The sequence below is a fragment of the Globicephala melas genome, chromosome 4, assembly GCF_963455315.2.
Source record: "Globicephala melas chromosome 4, mGloMel1.2, whole genome shotgun sequence".
In the NCBI taxonomy this organism is placed as follows: Eukaryota; Metazoa; Chordata; class Mammalia; order Artiodactyla; family Delphinidae; genus Globicephala; species Globicephala melas.
In genome coordinates, this window is record NC_083317.1 from 13,525,059 (window position 1) to 13,551,300 (window position 26,242).

Genomic DNA, 26,242 nt, shown 5'->3' on the forward strand with positions numbered 1-26,242 from the left:
CTCCCAAAGTCCCCACCTCCTAATACCATCACACTGGGGGTTATGATTTCAATGTTTGAATTGGGGAGTGGGGGACACAAATGTTTGGTCCACTGCAACAAGTGAGTTCAGTAATTACATTGGGTGAGCAGACATGGTGGCCTCATTCCCGTCAGCTGTTGGGGGCTGGGGGTGGGGTGGGGGGCTTGGTGTCTGACCTAAGACTAACTTCTTTTAGGTGTCCTCTGAAGGAGGAGTTCAGAAAGGTTAGCCTTCCTCATGGGCTGTCTAGACCTGCCTCCTTGACTCCCAACCATGGCTTGTCTGGAAATGCACTGGTTTGTCTATGATAACCTAAGAGGTGGCTGTTTCTTCTTGGCCCCCATCTCCCCCATCACAGACCACCAGCCAGACGGAGCTGGAGAACTGGATCACTGCCATCCATTCTGCCTGTGCAGCCGCTGTAGCAAGGCACCATCACAAAGAAGACACGCTCCAACTGCTGAAGTCGGAAATCAAAAAACTGGAACAGAAGATTGATATGGATGAAAAGATGAAGAAAATGGGCGAAATGCAGCTGTCTTCAGTCACTGATTCAAAGAAGAAGAAAACTATATTAGATCAGGTAATTGTTCTTCCGTGTTTAGACGTGGGCAAAATCCTTAGGTCTTGAAAGTTTTTCTGCTGCCTTGGAATCGAGAAACATTATTGGTTGTCTCACTGTCAGCCTGTCATCCTGACTGCTAAATTCTTTATTGTGACTGTCAGTTTTCCTCACCCATTGTTCACAGTTGATTGTTATGAACTAAAGGGAACAATATTAAATTGAATGAAAGACAGAAATCTAATAGCAGAGCCCACCCGCTCCTACCAGTGGCATGCTGTTCTTGGGGATCTGTGTAACTGGAAAGTCTGCAATTTCATTCCCTACGTTATCAGGTTAACTTGGTGCTCAACTGTGATGGGGATTTATTCCTGACTCCTCAATAAATTTAGACTTCTAAATTTAGGGGAAAGGTAGAGTGTGTTTTAAAAATATATGTATACATTGCTGTATATGTGCACGAGCATATTTCATGCTGAAAAGGAAAGATTTCGTGAGATAAGAGAGGACATTTTTGCCTTCAATTTAGTTGTTTAAAAGTCAGTGATAGCCACCCAGTAACACTTTGAAACTTTGCCTAATATGTTGGGAAATAATTATGTGAATAAATACTATTTAAATAATTGACCAGCATGTGATCTTCCATATGTCTCTCTGTCTATTCTTTCCCTCTATGACCCGGTACTGTATTTCTTTTAAACAGAGGTCAAATTTACATAACACAAAATTAACCACTTTAAAGCGTACGATTCAGTGGCATTTAGTACATTTACAATGTTGAGTAACCACGACTTCTGTCTGGTTGCAAAACATTGTCATCTACCTCAGAAGGAAACCCATACCTTTTAAGCGGTTGTCCCCCTCTGCCCCGGCATTCTGTCTCTATGGATTTATCAATTTCGGATGTTTCATACAAATGCACTTGCATAATATGTGACGTTTTGTGTCTGACATCTTTTAGTTAGCCTAATGTTTTGGAGATAGATCCTCATTTCAGTATGTATTCTTCATTCCTTTTGTGGCTGAATCTTATTCCATTGTATGTATACACCACAGTTTGTGTACCCGTTCATCTGTTGATAGACGTCTGGGCTGTTTCCGTTATTTGACTGTTGTGAATAGCGCTGTGGATATATGTTTACACTAACACTGTATTTTAAGTTGAAGTAAAAAGGTAGATAGCAACCATTAATCAGTGTCCACATCATAGCTGACATCTCTGAGCCTCCACTATAAGCCAGACCCTGGTCCCACTCTTATTCTTGCATTATCTTATTCAACCATCACATCAGCCTCAGGAGGTAGGTATTATTTTGCCATTTTGAAAAATGTGGAAATACCTTGGATATATCCTCTGGTTGGAACTGTGTATTCCAGAGTCTGGGTCTACGCCATCTAGTTTTCCACTGTCCCACCCTGTACTCTCTACCACCCACCTCTTCCCAAAAGCTCTTGGCCTATTTGCCTCTGATTTTGAAATCACCTCGCTTTTCTTCTTCTCTGTCTTCCTATGAAAAGCCACCTCTTGGTAAGTCATATAATTCTCCAGTGCTGGAAATCCTCCATTTTTTCACGTCTTCTCCCTTGGGTTTGTGGTCCGGAGCCTGGAGCTGATGGACCTATCATGGCCAAAAATGTGAAATCTATGATGGGAGGGAAGAGAGCAACTAAGGATATCTCTTCTATTTATCATACTGAATTTATGTCTATAGATGTTTGCAGAAAAGCATGTAAGCTATGGAAACAATAATACTTGACGTATTACCTAAGACATTTAGGGTACCTCGTATGTACCCCTTAGGACTACAATTAATACTTTTATAACAGAAATTTGTACATTTGTGTGGGATAAAATTAACCTTTGTTTTCCCTCTCTCTCCCCACTCTTTTCCCATATTTTCCCCACTGTAGATCTTTGTTTGGGAGCAGAATCTTGAACAGTTCCAAATGGACCTGTTTCGCTACCGCTGTTACTTAGCCAGCCTCCAAGGTGGGGAGCTGCCCAACCCTAAAAGGCTACTTGCCTTTGCAAGCCGTCCAACGAAAGTGGCAATGGGCCGCCTTGGAATCTTTTCTGTATCATCTTTTCATGCGCTGGTGAGTAGAAGCTGATGTATTTTTGAAAAATATTCATCTTGACTGTTAATCCTGAGCCCGACTTGACAAGAGCCTCTGAAGTCGTTTTCTAGTTTACTGCTCTGTGTGCATTTCTGATATGTCCTCCCTTGGTCACGGATGCAAATCTTCACTTGAATCTATTCTGACATTTATTACTTAAGCCTCTCTTGATGGGCCCTTAATTATTGTGCAAAGAAAATATGAAAGGTATTACCTTAAGAGATCTTTGCATGTGGTGCTTGTGGATAACTCATGTCATTTTTAGGCAGTGTCATGTTTTTAACCCCAATACGTACTTTTTATATTTACCTCATGGAAATGCTAAGTGGAAAGCTTGTTCTCTCATACATAAATGTGTTTTTTCTCTCTCTCACTTGCCCACGTGAAAACACATACACCGTATATTGAACACAGATCTCTTTGGAAATCTTCCTTTTCACTTTATTTTTTACCATGGTTTTGGTGACCATAAATACCTGAGGCATTTGAAGAAGGCCATGACCTTCTGTGTTTATCAGCCCAACATATGTAGTTGCTTGGGGAAGAGAATGTTCATCTGACCTCCAGAGCGGCAGGTTGTGTAGTTGTATGTTTGCAATCTGTAATTTCATGTACATGCTAAATTGCGAACAACCTTATGTACTTTGGGCCCCTTTCTTCTCAAAAATTGCTATGCGAGTAACATGGTTTTAGCCCATCCAAATCAACACCCACTTAAAATGTACCGCACCTTAGCACATTTGCTGTGAAATTAAATGTTAAGTCCTAGGTTCCAGAAACCGCCTTGAAGAACCTTAGCTGTGCTGCTCTTGGCGTGTCAGCTGTACCCTGCAATTGAATTCAGAGCTGTAATTCAGTCAGAGCCGTTTGTATTCTTTATAAATAGATTAGCGTCATCATTCAGATAATTGGGGTAGATTTACATTTTTAAAGAAGTCTTAAACAAATTTCTGGAGTTATTAAAACTGGCATCCCGATTTGTTCAACTAATTACAGCTCAGCTCTTGGTCTCCCTGGCTACCACCTCTCCATATAGCTATTAAGTCCTATTTTTTAGTAGGCATGGATCAAAGTGCTGTGATGAATAAATCTGGCAGTTTTCAGTTTGTGGCTCTCGGTCTGTTTCTGTGAGACCTGGACACCACTTTGTAACTTAGCCAAATCTCAGTTTGCCTGCTCTGCAAAAATATTGGGATACAAATTCTCGTTCACCACACTGAGAATGTCGTAAATTGAGGGAGCATTTTTATTTAGGAAGCTTATGATGCCCATGATGTGGCATCAGTATTAATACTAAATCCCAAGCTATCCAGAAGGCTCTTTCCTTCTCCTGGGCTTGGTAGACTTCGGAGAAAATAATTTTGCTGTCTACCTAAAACTTCTATGACTTTATTATTTTCTTCAAAGCCATTGGAGCTAACCTCTCAGAGACGGGGAAGTAGAAGCCACTGAATTACCCTTCCATAATTTATCTCCAGACCTTCTAATTTCCCCTGTCTCAGTATCTGTGATTTGCATGTACTTTTCTTTTGATGGGCAGGCTATTAAAATCTGACCAGCAGAAGATGGGGGTGGGAGTGTTTGTAACTCTTTTAGGTTTATTTGGTCAGTGATTTTGAAGGAGAATATTTAATTCCATATGTGCCACTCTCTGTTCCTTTGTTCTTTTTTTTCTTTTTTTCTTTTTTTTTTTGCTAGCTGCAACAGTGACATGGTTCTGGGTGTGTATATGTCCTTGCAAACTTCTCTTTTCCGTGAGAGGTTTCAATCAGACAGAACAAGTTAAGCAAGCCTGTTGGGTATCTCTTCCTGTTTGTTGCTCTATCTCCTATAGAAGATCCTGGGCAGGGAATTTTTACTGTCTGATTTATTGGATACTTATTTTTTCCTTCTTTCCTTGTCATTTGACCCCAGAGAATTTTTTTCTCCTTGGGGTTGAAACATTCTTCAATTTAGCCTTTGTCCAGACTTTTTTTTTTTTTTCCTTCTATTAAGTGGGGAGCATGGGAGGAGGAGGTGTGAGGGCAACAGGGCTAGAGGAGGAGATTTGAGCTACACTTTAAGTACCGTTCACCAGGAGGGCTTCCCATCATGCTCAGTGATTTTTAGTAATTAACTGAAGGGTCCCCGCTGTACTCTTTGAAAGAAGGTTATCATTGTTCTTGTTTGCACAGATGAGCAGAATGATAGAGTAATCAGGTTCCGGCCACAAAGAGAGGCATTGTCTGGGCCAAGATCATTGAGAAACTCTTGAGCTCTTGTCCAGCAGTTCTTTTGCCAGCTTTTTTTCCTCTTCCTCTAAATCCCTTTGCTCATTTTGAGTCATTATTGTCTTGGGAGCAGCAGTAACTTTTGCAGTTTACAAGGCCCCCAACAGTTTAGAGTAGTTACTATAAGAACCTTAAATAAACAGTCCATTTGTTAAACAGACTAAACTAACTGGTCAGCTGGTAACTGAGAGTATTTATGGTTGCTTGCCTTTCTCTTCTGGACTGTGTTTTTCTAAAATTATACACGAAAGAGTTACTGTTTAATTGTTGTGACTGTGGTATGTAGGATATCTGCTTCTGCTTTTCCGTGTTTGTTTAATTATTCATTCGGTCAATAAATAAATGTGAGTGCCTGGCATATGTCAGTTACTATCCTCTGATTAGGGTTATAGCAGCGAACGACTCCAGAGTTCTTGTCCTATTGGAGCCCATCTTCTTGTGGGAGAGATGATAATAAGGAAATAAACAATCAGGCAGACACAAGAAGTTCAGATATTGATGTGTGCTATCACACACACACACACACACACACACAGGGTCAACCCTTTGTTTCCACGGGTTCTGCATCTGGGGATTCAACCAACCATGGATTGAAAATATTCAAAAAAATAAATTACAAAAAGTTCCAAAGAGCAAATCTTGAATTTGCCCAACTATTTACATAATATTTACATTGTCCTTACAACTATTTACATAGATTTACGTAGTATTAGGTATTATAAGTAACCTAGAGATGACTTGAAGTACACAGGAGATTGTTATGTAGGTCATATGTAAATGCTGTGCCGTTTTATATAAGGGACTTGCGGAGGGGAGGATTTTGGTATCTTCGGGGGTCCTGGAACCAATTCCCCATGGATACTGAGGCACAGATGTGTGTGTGTGTTTGGGTATGTGTGTGTATCTGCCTACATGTGTGTGTATATGTATCTATTTATAAACATGAGACTGCATGTATTTTTTTTCTAGAATTTTTAGCTCTAATACCATTTATACAGTGGTTCTTAGCATCATTTTGTGGTGATAAGCTTAACTGATATTGACATAGTTAGGTGAACATCTATGTATGTCAGCACATTATCATTTATTCCTTTTATAACCTTTGTTTACCTTTAGCTTAGAAAGTGAAGACAATAGAGAAGAGAAAATGTTTACATATTTAACATAAACACGTGCCCTTTGTTGATTTTGTTCCCTACAACACCTTGAGTGTAATAGTGGGTTAGAACTCTTTCTGGGAGCACTTTCCCACCATTGTCTCGAGTACCACATTTTCACATACCCTGATCTGGGTTTTCTTATGTGCTAAGCTGAGAAAATACAAGACCTCTCAGCTCCCTCCTCTTTTTTGTTTGGGACTAAAACTTTCCCCCTAATACCCTCGGAGAGAAACTGTTTTGATTCCTGGTTTTGATAGGTATGGGGGGGTCTTTGCCAATCTACTCATGGGGCTTCCAGGGTGTTGACCCTGTCAATACTGAAAACCGCAGAAGGGTGTGCCTTGTAACCAATGTGCTGACTACTGGGGGGGGGGTCCCCTGTGTTACCCAACAGTATTCATTCCTGAGAATGCTGCCAGTTGGCAGCCGTCACACTGGGAGTTGACCGTGTGGGAATCTATGACAAGTAGGTTCCAAGATATATACCTCCAGTGACAAAGAGCAGGCGGGGAAGTTTCAAGTCTAACTCGCAGTACCTCCTGACACTCCCTCTTTTGAAAGGAGAGCCCATGGGTGGCCTATTGAGACCTCCTGGCAGAAGGTCCCTCAAGTTCCTGGGACTTTGCTTACAACCTGTAGTATAAGGCTCAAGCCTGAAGGATTGCCTGGGAAGACGATGTGGAGTCCTCAGAGATCTTGCATGTGCCTGAGTGGCGATCACAGTGGCAGATTTAGATTTGGCGTGTTCCCTTCTGCAATATTGAACTATTTATCTGGGTCGCTGGCACCTTGCAAATATCTCAACAGAGTTTAGCTTCCTTTTTAAAAAACAAATACAATTTTTTTCCCCGAAGTTAAAATTTGTTTTAATAAAAAGATGCATACCGTATTTTAAGTGAAAATGACAGAATTGCCAAATACGTTCAGTACATTCCCATTTTTGTAAAACGATTATATAGATATTTGCTTGGAAATAAAGTCTGGAAGGTTGTAAGCAAAAAATTAATTGTGGTAGTTTTCATGTTTCGGGAAAGGAGGAAAGTGAAGGATAATGGAAAAACCCCTCCTTTCGAGGACCATTTCTGGAAATTACAAATACAGTAAGTCCCCTACATACAAACGACTTCTGTTCCAAGAGTGCATTCGCAAGTCCAATTTGTTCGGAAGTCTAACGAAGTTAGCCTAGGTACCCAACTAACACGATTGGCTGTATAGCACTGTACAGTAATAGGTTTATAATACTTTTCACACAAATAATGCATAAAAAACAAACACAAAAAATAAAGAAAACATTTTTAATCTTACAGTACAGTACCTCGAAAAGTATAGTAGTACAGTCCAACAGCTGGCATACAGGGGCTGGCATCGAGTGAACAGGCAAGAAGAGTTACGACTGGAGGAGGGAGAGGAGGTGGGAGATGGTAGAGCTGAAGGATCCTCAGCAACAGGAGATGGAGGGCAAGCTGCAATTTTACTCATGCCTGACGTTGATGGCTCAGGTCCTGGTTCCTCGCTAGAACCAGATGCACGTTCGCATCTTTGAAAGTTCGCAACTTGAAGGTTCATATATAGGGGACTTAGTGTAACCCTTCTACTTCCCCTTGACCAGAACTTCATCACAAGCCCATGCCCTGCTACAAGGAAAATAAGTTCACTTCGGTCAGCCAGATGGTCAGCTATATTTGGGGTTTCTCTAAGGCAGAAGGGACATTGATATTGGGGGACAGCTATCACTTGCCTAATAAGGAAAGTGATTTCATGTAATTCTGAGACAACTAAATAGAAGAGATTGGTAAATTTAGATTCAATATGGAATCACAGGAACCAAAATGTGCTGTCTTCACTATTTTTGCTGACACTCAGCCATCATTTTTTGTTAGAGCGAAGAAACAACTCTGTACCATTTGGAGAGAATCTCAAGAAAGTATGGTTAGTTTAACTTGATGCTGGAGTTCAGGGATGTGACCAGAAGGGTATCTAATTCTTGGAAACCTAGCATACATTCCATTACTATTTTACGTATTTTTACTGATGTTTTCAGACAGTGATTGAGTTTGCCAACCTTTCGTTTATATTTTGAATCTAGGAAGGGCCCTCAAAGTCCCTATATGTGTAAGTCATGGATGAAATGCTTTGGGTGGTGGGGTCAGGGTTGGCTGGCATGAGGGGGAAGGGGCTTTTGGAGGGTGGGACTTACAGGACGGCTTGGGGAACAGGTGAGTGGTCTTGACACATCTCTTGTTGATGTCCCCTCTTGCCGTTCCTCAGGTGGCCGCTCGCACTGGTGAAACTGGAGTCAGAAGACGTACTCAGGCCATGTCCAGATCTGCCAGCAAGAGGAGGAGCAGGTTTTCTTCTCTTTGGGGTCTGGACACTACCTCCAAAAAGAAGCAGGGACGCCCAAGCATCAATCAGGTAGGTTCCAGGGTGGATGAGAAAGCAAGCGTAGATTGCTCCCACGGACACCTCACTTTGGGGTGTGCATGTGTGTGCATTGTTCCTTGATTGATACTGTTATATCACATCAACTAGCTGACACAAAGAAGTTAGTTGTGCTAGATGCTTTTTTTTTTTTTTTTTTTTTTTTTTTTTTTGCGGTACGCGGCCTCTCACTGTCCGGACGTGCAGGCTCAGCGACCATGGCTCACGGGCCCAGCCGCTCTGCAGCATGTGGGATCTTCCCGGACCAGGGCACGAACCCGTGTCCCCTGCATCAGCAGGCGGACTCTCAACCACTGCGCCACCAGGGAAGCCCCTAGATGCTTTAAATAGATAACGTATACCCATAACATTGAACTCTGCTATTAGTCTATCACCAGGCTCCAGTCTCCCACCTGCAACCTTTCCAAACCCTGGGTAATTACAGAGGTACTGAAAGTGCACTTCTTCCTGAGTTTTCAGAAGAAAAGCAGGGCCTGATGATGAAGCCAAGTGGGCACCTGAGCAGTCTTTTAAGCTGCCTCTGGCACTGCACCAAAGGCAGCCTCCAGGGAAATCTGATTGTTTCTTTGCCCTTGACTTTTGGGGGTTGACATTAAATGGGCAGTTCTTCTGCCTACTCACATCAGGAACCAGGAATCCGAGAGCGCTCACTCACCACTGTGAGTCCCTTCTACTACCCAGGTGCCAGGGCTTGAAGGGGACCTACCTCAGTGCATCATGAGTGGCACCCCCTAGGGTGCTGCATCATTGGGCCTCTGTTAACCAAATGCTCTGGCCTCATTACTTTGACTTTTTTACTAGCTAAGTCCACTTTCCTGCGGGAGTTACTTCTGGGCAACTCTCCATTGTCATTGTCACCCGCCTTCCTTGGCTTTGAGAAACAAGTGGCTCCAGAGCTGCTTCAGATTTTAAGAACTGGAAGAACATAGGTATTTGTCTTTCAGGAGAAGGAGAACGTCCAGTGCATGAGCCGTAGAGGCACTGAGCAGTTTGAGGTCATGACTAGGATTGCCAATTTGACCTATTCACTCTGAGCCCGTAGGCAAAGTGAGAATTCCATTGACTGACTCAATAAAAAAGATCTCATTGTTTATTCGACCAGTTCAGCCATTAGTTTACTTAAGAACTGACATTTAAAAAATAAATTAATCGTGAAAGCTGATGTATTACGTCCTTAGCTGACCACCACACTCATTGTTTCCACCTGGAGTGTCTGGACCGTTGGTGGAACTTGCAGGGGACCAGACGAGCAGATGGGAAGAGGCTGAGCGTTCATGCAGTTTGTTCTCTGGTCTTTGGGGAGAGTAGAGCATCATCAAGTTTGCTACCTGGGGTTTTGCTTCTGTGTAAATCCGAAGAAGAAACTGTTTGGAGGAAAGTCAGTATTTCTTCGGAAAAATCGCACGAGACTTGATGCTCTTGGTTAAACCTGCAAAAGGGTGGCATTAACAATCAGCATTTCCCCCCTTGTTTCAGGAGGTGGTGGTGTCCTTTTGTGTGCATCGTTCGGCATTGCAGGTGACTCAGACGGACACTGTAAATACACGTCAGGGTTCGCAGCTGGAAGTTTGGGTTGTATTTCTCTTCTATTGAAAGCCTTAGTTCACTTGTGTGCTTCTGCCTTATGGGTGCCCACTTATGTTACAGTCCATTGCTGCTGAAACATATGCCTGAATTTAAATGAATCCAAGAGAATGTTTTAACTTTTTCTTTTAATCAAAGGACCATGTAATGTCTTACAAACAATTCTTGTTATTCTCTCTTACAGTAAGAGTTTAAAAAAACCTCTTACTTGGCCGTAAGTATACCAATAGAAAGTTACTTGTTAATTTAGTACTTTGAAATGGATAAAAATTGTATGTTTCTATATATCTCATTTGCATTGGAGCAAAGACTTTTTCTTAACCATGTATATTATACCGACTGTACACAATCGGTTGAGAGCAAACCTATGAAATTTTCCCATGTGTTTAGGTTTTGACTACCTAGTGGCATTGGTACCCTGATGTGATTTTAGTCATATCTTTAAGTTAGCAGGATTCATTAAATTTCAAAGGCTAGACAAGTTTCTATTTTTTAAATAAGAAATTTTTCCTTGGTGTTATGGTAATATAATTATAAACATATGTTCTCAGGTTCTGAGGTAAAAAGTAAACAAATTATTATTGATAAATTTCTGATTAGGTAAGTGATGCTGTAGCTGAAATTCTTCACTGTGAATGAATCTGGTTCATTGCATTTGCAGGTTTATTTTCTTTAAATTTAGATGAAATGTCCAGATCTAAAGCCAATTAAAAAAAATTGTCCAAGACGTGGGAAGTGATCTGTTATAGATAGAGGGATGATTTTCGTGGTCTTTTAGCTAGTACATTATTTTACCTACTTCAGGATTTGATGTAAGAGTATCTGAAACTTCTGTAATGTTTTCTAATAGTCAGGCCTGTTTTCATCCCCCTTCTCATGCTTCATTTGCCCTTTTGCCCAGATTTCTTCTTAAGATGATACTTTTGTGTACGCAGGTGTTCGGTGAGGGAACTGAGGCTGTAAAGAAATCCTTAGAGGGAATATTTGATGACACTGTTCCAGATGGCAAGGTAAAAACAAACACATGTTCCTTTTCTAAAAGTACCACAAATACATCAACACTACACAATGCAGTGGTTTCTTGGGATCCTAAGATTAAGTACACTCAGTATTAAAAACTGAAATGATCGGTCCTTTAAAATTATGTAACAGGTCGAGAAGAGATGGAAAACTTGATAACAGTAAGAATATTCTCCTGCTGACGTAACATTTTCAATAACTATCATTTGACTGTTGAAGTTTCCATGTAGACTATAAGAGGAAATTGTGGGGTACTGGGTAGCAGAATATTTTATGCCATTGTTAATTCCTCTCATATACAACTTTCTTCTCAGGAGGTGAGTTCTTACTGCCCTCCCTCTCTACCCACACATGCTGCTTTTTTCCTTCAATTAATTTCAAAGAACTGTTCTGACAGTTTGTTCTTTAAAAACAAAATGCGTTCGCCTCCCAAGACAAGCGTTCGATTAAAGATGCCCAGACTTGATTCAACCTTGTGCTCGGATTTAGAAGGGTCTTTCCAACTGCTCTGATTGAAAGCCCATAAAGAATATTGATTTTTTTTTTCTAGGCCACTTTTCTTCAGCCTCTAAATAAATGGACATTCCTTGTTTTAAAGACCCTAATGATGATACAGGCGGCCTCGTTGCTGGGGGCAGTGGGGGGATTCTGGTGTTGATAATGGGACCTTGGTATGATCCTCTGGTTCTTGGACTCAGAATCAATATGACAGGGTTCAGCTCTCGGTTGCCATGCAGCCGAGCAATGGCTTGCCCCTCCTTCTAGATGGAGCTGAGCCTCCAAAATCAGAGTGTAGTAGGGGAGTTCTGGCTGTTGGGGGGAAGGGGGATAAGAGTGGCTGTGGACAGGCCTTTTCTCCCTTGGCTACCTAAACTACTCCTGGATTATGTCATCGTGGATATAAAGGCTGCTGTCCTTGGAGATACCCAACCATAGCACTCTCTCTGAGCATCTGTCTGTTTCTGATGAAATTAAATTGCTCTTCTTATGTGCAATCCAAGCATAGATGTTTTTGATGTTCATGTAGTCATTTCTGAAGTTAGCTAATTCATCTTGCATACCATTATTAGTGCACTTTTAATTTTCCCCAGGCACACAGATCCTGGAAGCTGCAGAAGTTGTTCCACTGGATTTCTGTGTCGCTTTTTTGTTTTTCCAAGATACCCCTTTATCCTCCTCCTTGGCTGGAATGCCTTGTTCTCAAAGAGCAGGTTAGATGCAAAACTTGGGCTGCTGTAGTGCTAAGGGCAGTTATTTTAGGTGGCATGTAAGGACAGAATGGGAAGATTCCAATGATAGTTAATGGGATTTGGGCAAGTTGATTGTGTTCTGACAGTTCCTTCCCTGGGGTTCAGTTTATCTATGAAAGCCACACCATTCAAAGGCAGAGCTGAAATTGTCTTCTCAATTGAATTTAGTTTAGTAGCCTTTACAAAAATCTTTTCCCCATGCTGGGATCTGTTCTTTTTACATATGGAAGTTGTTATGTTACTACTTCTCAGCCTTCGTTTGGAAACTTGTTTCTTCTTATAATTTGCGGATAGTGCCAAGTGTTCAGTAATCTGTAGATATGTATTTACCAATCCGTGGCCTGGATGTAAACGACATATTGAGCATCAGTATTATTTTTCCATTGCTAAAATCTAATGGAATGATTTCTCTGCTTATTTCAGAGAGATTAGGCTCCTAATATTTCATCAACCTATGGAGTGTTTTTAGCTTTAGCTGTTTAGCTGACTTAGATATAACCCAGCTGCTGAAGGGTATACATAGGACACGGCTCCTCCCACCCTTAGAAACTTGGTGCTACTCCCTGATGTAGAGGATGGAGTGATGGCAACAGCCTAAGAAGGCCAGAAAGCTGGTCTTTGAAGTTCTCTAAGCCTCATCTGGGAAATGAGGCTGTCTCTCTCCCAGAGTTACATCAGATGTCGAATGTGAGCACACAAACGATGCTGCTTGTCAGTAGGTAATGCCAGAACATCATCTTTTCTTTAAAAATTTCTTTGCAGCCTCATGGTTGCCTTTGAAACATATAGCTCACACGGTAGATAGGCTTTGCTGGAGGAATCTCAGTTCTAAATTTAAATGGTTTGTGGAAGAAATCGTGGCAATAAAGCCGAACCGAACGGATAGCCCATTTCTTTCTTCTTTCTTTTTTTTTTTCCATTTCTTTCTTTCTTCCAATTTTGAAACCCACTCAATCATGCAATGCCCACCCGTGGTTGCCGTGGATCAGGTGCGAGGTCTGTCTCTCTTCTGAGACATCTTTCCTACCTCCAGGAAGCTCCTTTCTCTATAATTTCTTCTTTTCTCGGAGGAGCTCTCTGTCCTTCACCACTGCCGCCACTTCTGCCCTGGGCCCTTTTCATTGGAGTGGGTAATTCCTGTGTGCCATCTGGGGATCTAGATCTTGAGAGACTAACTTGCTGCTCTGCTAACTTTATTTCTTATCGTAGAGGGAGAAAGAAATGGTCTTACCCAGCGTCCACCAGCACAACCCTGACTGTGACATTTGGGTCCACGAGTATTTCACTCCGTCCTGGTTCTGTCTGCCAAATAATAAGCCAGTTCTGACAGCCGTCCGGCCAGGGGACACAGCCCGGGACACCCTGGAGCTGATCTGCAAGGTATGAGGCTACTTGGGGTTGCTTTCTTGAGAAGAACAGAATGCAGCGGAGGAATCCATGAACACTCAGAAGCGTGTGGCAGGGGAGGGTGCTTTCAAGAACATCTCCATTTCATTTCAGAGCAGCTTTGGATTTCTTTGTGATAATATGCCTAATAAGTGGAAGTGAATTCTTCAGCGCCGGGAGGAGAGGGATTCTTTTAAGTAGCCTCTTTCAACGTGTGTACTTGATAGATTTGTGATAAGCATCTTACATGCTCATTGCACAAGTTTTAGAGAATTCAGGTAAAGGACAAAGCAGAAAATTAAGGCACCCTTACTTTACAATTCAGAGATCACCTCAGTGAACATTTTGGCATCACATTATGTGCACTATTTGTAACCTGCTCTTTTGACAGTAACTCGTACACGGGCATCTTTAGGGTAGGGAAAAACTGAAATAATAAATATAAATTTGACCTCCATGATGAGAAATTCCTCTTCCTAGGAACACACAATTAGCCTCTTTTGTTTTTTAGAGACAAATGATTGAGCTCACTTCCTCTGTTTTTACCTTACGCTGTAGAAACTTCTTGATCTTTTTCAAGGTAATCCCTGTTTCTTTTTTTTTTTTTTTTCCTCCCTGAAGGACAGGTGGATGAATTGGATTGCCTTGAGTGAGGGAAGGGAAAGAGGAAAGAAAGGAGCTTTCCTAACATGCCTGCTTTTCTCTTACATAATTAATAGCATTAATAGTCTTATTTAGTAGTCATATCAAGTCTGGGCAAGAACGATACGTCCCCATTGTACAGATGGAGAAGGCGAGGCTCAGAGAGCCTTAGTTCCTTGCCTGAGTTCACATCACAGTCATAATCACTTGCAAAGGAGGTTTTGAATCCATATCTGGCTGTTCCAAACTTAGATGTATCCCTTTGTGCCAAGTGGATGGTCACAAGAACTGTCAGGATTCAGGAAGGATGGTCCATAAGGGGTGGAAGAATCTAGAATATATTCTTAGGAGAGTGAAATGGTCTTCTCTGAGGCCACTAAAGGGAAAGTGGAAACCTTTTCTGTCATCATTTTATCCTAGAAGAAGCTGGATGAATACAGTGGTATTTTTGGACCTCCTCATTCAACACAGTGGTTTATAAATGTGGAATAACTTTCACTACCTCAGTTCTATAATTCTGCAATCAGCAATTTTTGTACTTAAAAAAATAAATCACTAGGGCTTTGATAAAGGAAAAATATGGCTTCATATGAAGGGGAAATGGAACACTCTGGCTCAGATAAGCCTGTTGGATCGTCTTCTGTGGAGGAAAAGTAGAAGGACCATTTGTTTCAGGACAAAGCTACAGTCAGCTCCCACATGGGTGTTAAAAATAAATGATGCACTCTTGCATGCTTTGACTCCTTCAAGTACACGAATTCTAGCTTTTTAAAGATAATGGTATTTCTGTTCACATTTTTCATTTCAATTACTTAACAAAATTGGTCTATTGAGGATTTCTGCATTCTTTTATTTATAGATTAGCACGATTCTTTAGAGACCCATTAATATTCTGCAGAGCTGTGGGAAGTATTCTCAGAACTGCAGCTGAAGGTGTCAGAAGTAGGACTCTGGGCTTTTTGTATAAGCCAAACTCTGGAGGGTCCTTCCAAGGAGTTGCCTTGCTTTGGAGCCTCCTGTGTACATTGGCTTTAGACTCCATCAGATATCAGAGGGTAGGTCAGAGTTTAGCAATAAACATTGATTGGTGGAAAATTGAACAGTGACTGGGGAAAAGAGTGATTTTAGGTACTTCTCAAGCTTTTGCTTTGATAGAAACTAAGGGAATCAGGGAGGAATAATACTGTCCTGGCCACTTAGAGACCATCTTTAGATAATGAGTTAGACCAGTTCCCCTGTAAAGGGTTTATTTCTGTCACTTGACAGGGTTTTTAATGGCATCATTACGACACACATGCCTTTCTCTAACAAGAGAAGGTCATCCCACTCAGTTTTTCCTGAATCCTCAGGTTTTTTGCCCCAAAACATAGAAAAAAATAAGGTGTGGAACAAGCTTACATCTCTTGAGTTTAAAAACAGAAAAATTTTGTGTGCACTTTAAGAAATTGATGGTCTCCAGAAAAGCACCTGTGTAGGCTAAATTATATGTACTTGGAGCCAGGCACCTTCTAAAGCTTGCTGCTTCGGAAAACACTTTATTGTAGTTAGTGGAGCCGATTTTATTCTTCAGAGGGAAAGAGATAATGGGGAAAAAGTGCCACATGTTATTAATGATCTGATTAATGTTGAGTGATTTTTTTTTTTTTCTCTTGGAGGAGGGACTGAAAACAACAGTGATTGTCAGAATGTCTGTCTTTTATTTCTTTATTGTCGTTCTCAAGTTTGGTGATGGGTGCTTTCTCTAATATTTAATAATCAATCTTTTTCTTCTGTCTCTTGCATTCAGCCATTCTCTTTCCTATTCTGTCTGATCCACATCATTTCACATCAGTTTGTCATCTGCCATCCGAGCACCAGTCAAGTTCTGGTACAGTAACTGTTTCAAGATCTACATTTCATGTGCGATTCATGTTATGAGTGTTATGAAAGTGATAGTTGCTAAATATAGCAGGTAACCGTGTTAGCCTATGGGTTGTGGACATATTCTGATCATTGCAATTACTAAAATAATTGCAAAGAGATTCATTTATTCATACTTGTTATTATTCACATGTGACCATTGGTATTTATTTCATGGCTTCACTCTGTAGACCTATGGCTTTGGATATTCTAGTAACCATGGACATTAAAAACAATAAAAATCACCTCGAAGGGGAGGATAAGTCTCTTTGGAAATTCTGCAGTAGCACTTTTTGTGTGTGTGTGTGTGTTTGTGTGCGCGCGTGCGCGTGTGGATCTCTGGATGTCCTAACTGCATGCGTTTATGTTTCCTGAAGAAGTTTGATTGAAATGGAAGAATATGAGGAGAAATGAAAGAACAAAACATTGGTGGATTTCAAGATCGTGTTATTCTCTGTTTTAATGGACTCAAACTATTTGTTGAAAAGACCTACATTATGTTTTGTTGTTTCATCCTGTGAAGGAGTCATAGGAAGATGAAAAATTTTAAAAACATGCCAACTAAACAAATAATATCTGTCTTATGGTATGATTTGGGACTGCATTGTCTCAAAATGAATCAAATGCTTTCTACGTAACTTAATGAACACTGGAAAACAAATTTGGACCATTTAAGTTGTTTTCCCAGCTGAATTTCTCTTACATTGTAAGTGAACATTTTACAAGTGTAAAGCAGGCCAAATTGTTAGAATTACTATCATAAAATATTCATTAATATTTGGAATTTTTTCTTGCACATAGATGTATTGTGAACATGGTAAGTTGTTCAACCTGCCTTGATACTGACTTGTAAATATTGGAGGAGCATGAAATTCTTGAGAGTTCTGATGATCTGATTTAGTTAATTCATTACAATTTTCCCTTTATGTTAGACCAGCCATGACTAATGGGGGCTCATAATTGAGAAACATTTACAAAAATGATAAGACACATGGGTATGTTGATCCAAAGTCCCATTTTTAAGGTAACTATTTACTGACCAAACCACGGGCTCTTGGGTTACAAATAAGATCATTATAATTGTTACGTTGGTTACATGTGCTCATTTTTATTTTTCGAAGTTATCAAGACATTATTGTAACTTAAGGAAGTTTGAAAAATACGGTGGTGGAGGGGAAGACGGCCAGAGCCACCCTTATTCCTGTTGCTCTGTTCTCTTTGCTTTGTTAAGCACTTCAAGGTGTCGGCCGTTATTTGGCGTTCTCTGTGTATCTGTATAAATGTTTTCAGCATGGTAGCATTTAAGGAATGATGTCTCCATCAGGACCACCTTAAGACGTTTGGTGCCTGCCAATGGCACCAGACATCTCTCTTTCACACTGAGGTTTCGGGAGCCCGAAGCTTCTTAGGTGAGGTGGCTATTATGGTCTGGTTTCCAGAAGACTGTCTAAGTGGCAGCCCCATTGGGAGTGTCTACAAAGTGTTGATTAATGATGACGATAAAGTTTCCAGGTGGATTTGTTCCTGTTGACCAAGACGCCATGAAGTTTCATTTCTCTTTCCCTCCCACCTCAGTTGGAAACAGATGGTGAACCAAAATATTTTGCTTCTAATTAAAGGTTTCAGTGGGGATCTAGGTCAGTGGGAAGCATTTGCAGCTTTTATCTCTGTGAGGGAAACTTTTCTTGCTTATCGTAGCACCCTAAGTATTATTAATTTGTTGTTTGTCTCAGCGGCTCTTTGACAAGCAGTAGGTAGCACACTTTGAAACTTCCCTGCTTTTGCTTCCCTGGCTTACCCATCCTCCCTGGTTGTTTGACATCAATGATCTGGGTCTGGCAGACACTGAGCGTTTGATTTTCAGTACCGACAGCGAAAACCCGAAAGCCAGGTGCAAGGAAGGTGCTGCCTCAGTGGTGCCTGTGTTCGGACGGTGGGCTTCAGACTATCACGTTACTCAGAAAAGGATACATGTTGGAGGTTCCCGAGAATCACTATAGAAAACTTCTTTATCATTCTGCTAGGCGTTTAGAACAAACTCACTTCTACTTTCCATAACCATGCTTTTCTCTAGTGCAGGATCCCTGTCTTGCATGTGTGTTTAATTACGAGGCAAAGTCATCACTGTCGCCAGCTCCCATGTTCTGCAGGCCCCTTCCCACACTCCTGAAGACTGCTTCACGCGGTATCTGGCACACTTCAGAATTTGTTAGGTGTAATTGAATGACTATTATTGGAATAATTATTAGAATGTTCTTAGCTTGGCTTTAAAATTTGGGGCCGGGGGGGAAGAAGGTAAACAGAAAGAGCATTAAACCAGTGAAAAATTCACTTCGCTTATTTTGAAATAATTCTCATCAGTTGAGCTTTTGGTGTGAAGAGATTTTATATTGATGAAAAATTTCAAATTTACAAAGAGTAGGCAATAATGTAATAAACTTCTGTGTCACCATCACCAAGGTTCTATAATATCAAATTATGTTTCTCCATTTACTAACTCACTCCCACCCCCTGCTCTGAATGATTTTGGAAGCAGATTCCAGACATCATATCTTTACTAGTACTTCAGGATAAATCTCTAAAAGATAAGGATGCTTTCAAAAAAGACTTGATGGAAACATTTTCCCTCTAGCAATACGTTTTCATGTAACTTGCATGTAACTTTTGAAGAGCATTTTTTTCTTTTTTCCTCTGCATCTTCTTGAATGTGAATTGAGGATGTTAGTTATAAAACCATGTTTCCACTGTTGCCTTTTCCACAAAGTTAATTCACGAATGACTTTCTAGATAGAAAAAAAATCATTTGACTCATCCTGACCAGTGGAGAAGGCCTGGAAATTTCAATCCTTAACTGCTTCAGAATTGTTTTCTTTGGGCAAGTCATTCATCGTGTTTCCAAAGTTGGACACATGCCTGTCTTCGCTGCCCCCGGAGGGAGTCTCACTCGGGGTGTATATAAATAAGACTGAAATCCGAATGCCTTGTCTATACACCAACTCACTTGCAAATGAACTGTGAACAACTGTCCCAGTGTCCCCATGTGGTTAAAAAAATAAGTCTGCCTGGGCACAGCTCTCTTCTGTCACTGTAAATCCTTCCTTGCCTTTCTTGTCACTTTTCTTCTCCAATCACCTTTGTATGTTGGAAATTATGTTTAAAGGCCTTTTGGGTCTGATAGGTTTTCTTGCAAACCCAGTGTTAAAGAGCATAATGGATGAGACAAGCAGAAGTGAAGATGTGACTTTTTTGTTTCCATTGATCATAAGATACCCGTGGGATATTATTAATATATTCAATGAAAATTAAAGTTTGGTTTTGGGTGTAAACCTTTTAAGAAGTATAGAAATTTTACACCTCCCTTCAGTAGCAAATCACCATTATTCTCAGGAATAGATGACATCAGTGGAAAACTAATTATGTCTATTTACTATTGAAAAGACATTTTCTCTTCTCCTCTTTTTTTTTGTTTTGGTCCCAGGCACATAGACTGGATCATTCTGCTCATTACCTGCGCCTGAAATTTCTAATAGAAAACAAAATGCAACACTACGTGCCAAAGCCCGAGGAGGACATTTATGAGCTGGTAATGTTTATGTCTGTTGTCCAAGTACATTCTGTAGGAGATTATTTTTAAATTATATGTGTGCTCATGCTAATTGTGGTTGGTGGAGTGGAACAAATTCTAAAATAAATGAGCCTCATTCAGCGCTCTTAAGTTTGTGGAGATGGCCTTACATATCACAATATTTTTGCAGAGTGAAAATGCCACCTTAGTTTATGCGGGGAACGATGCTGTGCTATCATGAAAAAGTGAAATCCAGAACTGACTCTCAGATAGAATTTTAGTTATTATGCCTAGCTTTCCTTGTAGCTTTGACAGTCTTATGTTTTAAATGGGTGACTCAAAGGTGAGCTGGCTGTTGTCAGATAAAAAGTACTAACTCCAATTTTGTATGACTTCTCCCTGCATGTTGAAATTGATGGGTCAAATCCTGTTGGGTGAAAAAGCTGCCATCTAATTATGTGTCCTGGCCTTTTGGAATTGTATTTATTATAGAGATTCTTGGGCACACTTATGTGGGTTTGAGTTTCATTATGGCACTTGGGTTCTGAACTGTATCTGGATTTTTATATTGACTCTGTTGCTTACTAATTATGTGGTCTTGGCAAAAAAAAAAAATGAGGTGATAATACTTTCTAGGATTTCGCAAAGATTAGAGGTAACGGTTCACATAGTAGATGCTCAATAAATGGTTGTCACGGTAACATGGCAAAATAATGACAAGTTCCTTTTTTGTTAGCCAAAGGGTGTTTTTTTCAGTTCCAGGAAAGAAACATTTTGGGAGCAAGGCCCCCTCTCTTGGAGTTTGTTCTTCTTTCTCTGCACTTAGTCATTCCTCTGGGGGCCACCGAGCTTCTTGCCATGGATCTGTGAATGATAACAGTATGACTTCAGACAGGCCTTCACCACAGAAAACAGAACTGAAAATTGAAACCCGAATAGTCTCTTTTTGAAAAGGGGAAGCGTGATTTAAAATTTTGTATATTTAGTAGGGAATTTTGTTTCTAATCAATTTTTTTTGAGGTTTACTTTCTCTGCAATAAAGCATCAATTTTGAGCACACAATTTCATGAGTTTTGGCAAATGTATACAGACAGTTGTGTTTCCAGCATTACAGTCATAATTTAGAACTGCGGTCCCCAACCTTTTTGGCACCAGGGACAATTGTTTCGTGGAAGACAGTTTTTCCACAGACCGGGGGGTGGGGGATGGTTTGGGGATGATTCAAGCGCATTACATTTATTGTGCACTTTATTATTATTACATTGTAGTATATAATGAAATAATTATACAACTCACCATAATGCAGCATCAGTGGGAGCCCTGAACTTGCTTTCCTGCAACTAGATGGTCCCATCTGGGGGTGATGGGAGACAGTGACACCTGAAGTGTGTTGCTCATGTCTAGTCGACTCCATAAGATGCAGCTTAACTGTCACTTGCCACTCACTGATAGGGTTTTGATATGAGTCTGCAAGCAATTGATTTATTATGGTCTCTGTGCAGTCAAACCTCTCTGCTAATGATAATCTGTATTTGCAGCCGCTCCCCAGTGCTAGCATCACCACCTCGGCTCCACCTCAGATCATCAGGCATTAGATTCTCATAAGGAGCGTGCAACCTAGACCCCTCGCATGTGCAATTCACAGTAGGGTTCACGCTCTTATGAGGATCTAATGCCACCGCTGACCTGACAGGAGGCAGAGTTCAGGCGGTAATGTGAGTGATGGGGAGCGGCTCTAAATACAGATGAAGCTTTGCTTGCTCGCCTGCTGTTCACCTCCTGCTGTGTGGCCCGGTTCCTAACAGGCTCCTGTTCCGTGGCCCGGGGGTTGGGGACCTCTGATTTAGAACACTTCTGTCATCTTAAAAACTTCCCTCATGTCCCTCTAAGTGTTTTTAATGAAATATAAGAGAGGGTGTGCTTTTATAACACTCTTATCATGTCACGAAATAGAAGAACGAAATAACCATTTTCAACCATCGCTTAAATCACTAAGTTTAACACAGAGGAGGGTACTTTTAACAGTGGCTGATTTATTTTTTTCTCTGGCATGGGGAAAGCCCTGACTTTGTGCTCCGTGAGTAGAGGAGAGAAAGCCCTTTTTCTTACTTAAGAAAGGAAAGTGCTTTGCCGGTAACACTGGAACAGCTATTAGGTCATATATTTTGCATTTCAGAGTTAATGAATCTTTTGTGTCGTAAATGACAGGGATCATGCCTAAGCAACTTCCATGTCCTTCATATCTTACACACAGTACATGCTTAAGACATACCTTTTGAAATTATATTGACTCTTTTATTATTTTTAAGTTTTGGCCATTTTGTGGTCTCATCCAGTATAGGAGACTAAGGTGTGCCACACTTACTCTGTATCTACACTGCTATATATATATTATAATTACAATTATTTAAAAAAAGAATCCAAAACACAGAGAGATTATGGTATTCTTTCTTGCCCTGTTACAGAAGGTCTCCAGCTCTGAGATTCCTGAGGAAGTAAACAGTACTCACTTTACTGTTCAGATTGTGAGTGAGTATTGCTCACGGGCACCTCTGTTTTTACCAAGATTTTAAACTTTCTTGTTCTTAGGATATCTTTGGCAGCCTGGTAAAGCCTCTAGGTCCCATATCAGAATAATGTTTTCAATTGCATGAAATATATAGAATACATAGGATTACCTATGGCCTAATTGTGTTGAAATAGTCATCAAAACTATTTTTAAAATTATAGATAATATACATGCTTACTTATTACCTCATTAAATAACAAGACCCAGCATAGGTCTAACACCTGCCACTGTTTTGAAGTAGTGATGAGCATAACTGGTATTTTGAGATCCTGGCAACAACTAGAATATGGTATAAAAATACTGTGATTTCTGTTTCTGACAAGGTCGCAGGCATTGCTCGTATTGCCGTGTTTGTTGCCTCCATTCATTTATAATTGAAGGAAATGCTAAGTCTCAGTTACAGGTTAGTGAATATAAAAATTTCAGGCTTTTTCACTATCCCAGTTCACAGACCCCTTGAATTCTATCCATACGTCCATGGTTTCCAATCCGTGCTTTCGGCCATTAAGCTGGTATGAAATGTCATTCCAGGGCAGGGGGTTTCTGAACACACAGTGTTCTTGGATGCCTTTTGAGATTTTACAGATATTGGATTTATTGTCCCTTACTGAACAAGTATCGGGCCACTTATGGCTAATTGGTTTCCATAACCCACCTCCATTTTATTTTATTTTATTTTATTTTTAATTTATTTTTTTTTGCAGTACGCGGGCCTCTCACTGTTGTGGCCTCTCCCGTTGCGGAGCACGGGCTCCGGACGCGCAGGCTTAGCGGCCATGGCTCACGGGCCCAGCCGCTCCGCGGCATGTGGGATCCTCACGGACCGGGGCATGAACCCGTGTCCCCCGCATCGGCAGGCGGACTCTCAACCACTGCACCACCAGGGAAGCCCCTCCATTTTATTTTTGATGGACTAGGGAAGCTCACACATGTTTGAAGTCCTGTCCTGAAAAATGACTCCTTCATAGGTGACTGTCCCAAAACATTTTATTCTCTGCTACTGTTTTGTCAAGTATTCTTGAGTAGTAAGGTCAGTAGTTATTAGCGAAAGTGTGTACTACATTTTAAAGATCTTTTTGGAGTGTCTAGTGCATTTATTTGGTGGGGCTGGGGATTCTTTTGCTTATGAAAGACCATGAATAGTTAGTTTTCTACTTATCTGCTTTGCTAATATAAGTAATACCCGTTTGGCTACTTTTTCATGATCAGTTGGTTATTGGGTCCAATCTGTAGAATGATAATGAATATGGAGGCACTGGGTGTTTTGAAAACGCATATTAAATATGTTTTTCTTAAAGTGACAGGTGGGAATAAAGAGTTTGCAGAAACACTGATTCATTCATTCATTCATTCATCCCGCAAATATTTATTTAGTGTTTATTGTGTTCCTGGCACCATGCTAGCTGTTCTAGGCACTGAGATACACAGAAAAATCTCTACTCTTCGTGGAAAATACATTCAAGTTTGTGGACACAGATATAAAAACATGTAAATATTTTTAACAAAGACAAGTAAATGTGTAATATTTCCCGGGATGTCAAGAGCGGGGAAAGAAAAAGTTAGGACAAACAGATAGAGAAAGATAGACATCTAAAAGCGATTGCGCTGCTCCTTTAGGTGTGATGTTTGAACAGCGTGGTGAGTGAGGTGAGAAGGTGAGTCATAGAGGTATTTTGGAGGAAAGTGTTCTAGGCTCAGGAAACAAAGCTGGGTAAGGCCTGGCAAGGGGAGGGGGGTGATAGTAGAGGTAGTTTACTCATGTTTGAGGAGGATCAGTGAGGAGGGCAAGTGAGGGAGTGGTGGGGAGAGGGAAGGCGGGGTGGGGAGGGGTTTGGATGCACAAGGAGGGAGGATGCAGAAGAGTGACCAGGAGGGCTTGTAGGGCCCAGGTGAGAAGGGAAATCCCCAGAGAGGAAGGGCATTATTTGACTCCTGTCTTAATAGGCTCGCTGTGGCTACTGTGTGGCCCATGAACCTTAGGGCCTTAGGGAAAGAGCTGGGAGAGCAGGCAGGAGGCTAGTGAGCTGTTGTTCAGGCCATGGGTGATGGTCGCTTGGACCAGGCACGCCAAGGAGACCTGGTAGGAAATGAATGTGATTTCGTGATAATTCAAGCGCCAGCGTAATCAGATTGTTTCTTAATGTCTGATGGTGTTTAATCTGCTTTTTGAAAAGAGGGAAAACATGCAGCATCACTGATTTAATAAAAATAAAGGGGTCTTTCCTGGTGGCTCAGTGGTTAAGAATCCACCTGCCAATGCAGGGGACACGGGTTCGAGCCCTGGTCCGGGAAAGATCCCACATGCCGCGGAGCAACTGAGCCCGGGCACCACAACTACTGAGCCTGTGCTCTAGAGCCTGTGAGCCACGACTACTGAGCCCCCCACGCGCCTAGAGCCCGTGCTCTGCAACAGGGGAAGCCACCGCAACGAGAAGCCTGCACACCGCAGCAAAGAGTAGCCCCCTCTCGCCGCAACTAGAGAAAGCCTGCGTGCAGCAATGAAGACCCAACACAGCCATAAATAAATAAATAAATTTAATAAATAAATGGAATGTGTGTGATACTTCTTTGCTAAAGATACATTTAAAACTACGAAATTTCTGGTTTCAGATATTATGACTGCATCGAAAATATATTTTAAAGTGCAGCTCCTTCTTGAAATTTTACAGGTTTTAGAGATTTTTACCAAACCCAATTTTAGTCCAGCCAGCCTAAGGACAGTGGTCAAGGGCCCTGTCTATATTATACTAAGTTATTGTCTGAAACTGGTAAAAAACACAAAGACTTTCACCCCAATTACAAAGAAGAGAGGAGGTAATATTATAAACAAATAGCAAAGCTTATTTACAAAGCTAAATTCCCACGGGATCTATGGACAACCATTTAGAATTTTCCAGAGATGATTAGAACAAACGGTGATATACTGCCACCTAGGGGGAGAGTTTGGCTCTCAAGGAAATTGAAAAAACTAAGGTTCAAACTAAGTCGAAGTGAATACATTTCATAACATTTTATTGAGCATTCCATGACATTACAAAATAATCATGAAATTGGTTATATTTGGTATGTATAGTTTTGGTGACTGTAATTTTCTGAACTAAAGATCAGTAGATCTAATAGAACCGATTTCCTCTAACTTCAGAATGCATTGGTTTGAAACTTCTTCTGAAGTATAGAAAGAAAACCACATTAAGTTATGCCCTCAACATGAAGTTACGCATTTGGTGGAAGTGGCATTAAATTAGGGAGTTCTAGAGGATCTAGGCCGTTGGGTCAATGTTCCCAGCCCCTGCCCCACCCCTTGGCTTTCTAGTATTACAGCAGCCCGTTTTCCAGACTCCCGAATCCTAAACATTCTGCTCACTTCTCCCACCTGTCAACTGCCCTAAGAAAGTGAAGAGAAAGAAACCTGCATTTTTTTCATACTTGTCTGAACAAAATTATTTCTGGACAAATGACTGAGATGGGGGCAAGTTTAAATCATCACCGAGACTTCTCTTTAATGCTAAAGGACAGTTTTCTGTTATTGACTTTGGCTCAAACTAGATTTTCATTTTGAAATTAAATGACAAATTTTAAGTTCTATATGAGCGTTTGACATGTCAATATGTTTTGGAATTTCTATCATAAAGTTTGGAAGTGGTCTTTGGCTTACTTACTGAAGAAGTAAGGTTTGGTACCCTTTACTGTGGTACCCCTGAGTCCCACCAGGAAACAGTCTGAGAGGCATTATAGTGTAATGGGGAGAACTTCA

General features: G+C 40.9%; 1 protein-coding gene across 7 annotated transcripts in view; it reads left to right on the forward strand.

The window, feature by feature from the left end:
* TIAM1 (TIAM Rac1 associated GEF 1) overlaps positions 1 to 26,242 on the forward strand; it is a 397,588-nt gene that overhangs the window by 298,511 nt on the left and 72,835 nt on the right. For 6 of the 7 annotated variants that reach the window (XM_030880742.2, XM_060297858.1, XM_060297860.1 and 3 more), the window contains 7 exons: positions 380 to 604; positions 2,495 to 2,680; positions 8,400 to 8,546; positions 10,050 to 10,091; positions 11,093 to 11,167; positions 13,637 to 13,807; positions 19,833 to 19,937. In XM_030880742.2, the coding sequence (XP_030736602.1) occupies positions 380 to 604; positions 2,495 to 2,680; positions 8,400 to 8,546; positions 10,050 to 10,091; positions 11,093 to 11,167; positions 13,637 to 13,807; positions 19,833 to 19,937 (951 nt within the window). The remainder of the gene's footprint in view (positions 1 to 379; positions 605 to 2,494; positions 2,681 to 8,399; positions 8,547 to 10,049; positions 10,092 to 11,092; positions 11,168 to 13,636; positions 13,808 to 19,832; positions 19,938 to 26,242) is intronic. The other variant, XM_060297862.1, reaches the window with a different exon arrangement.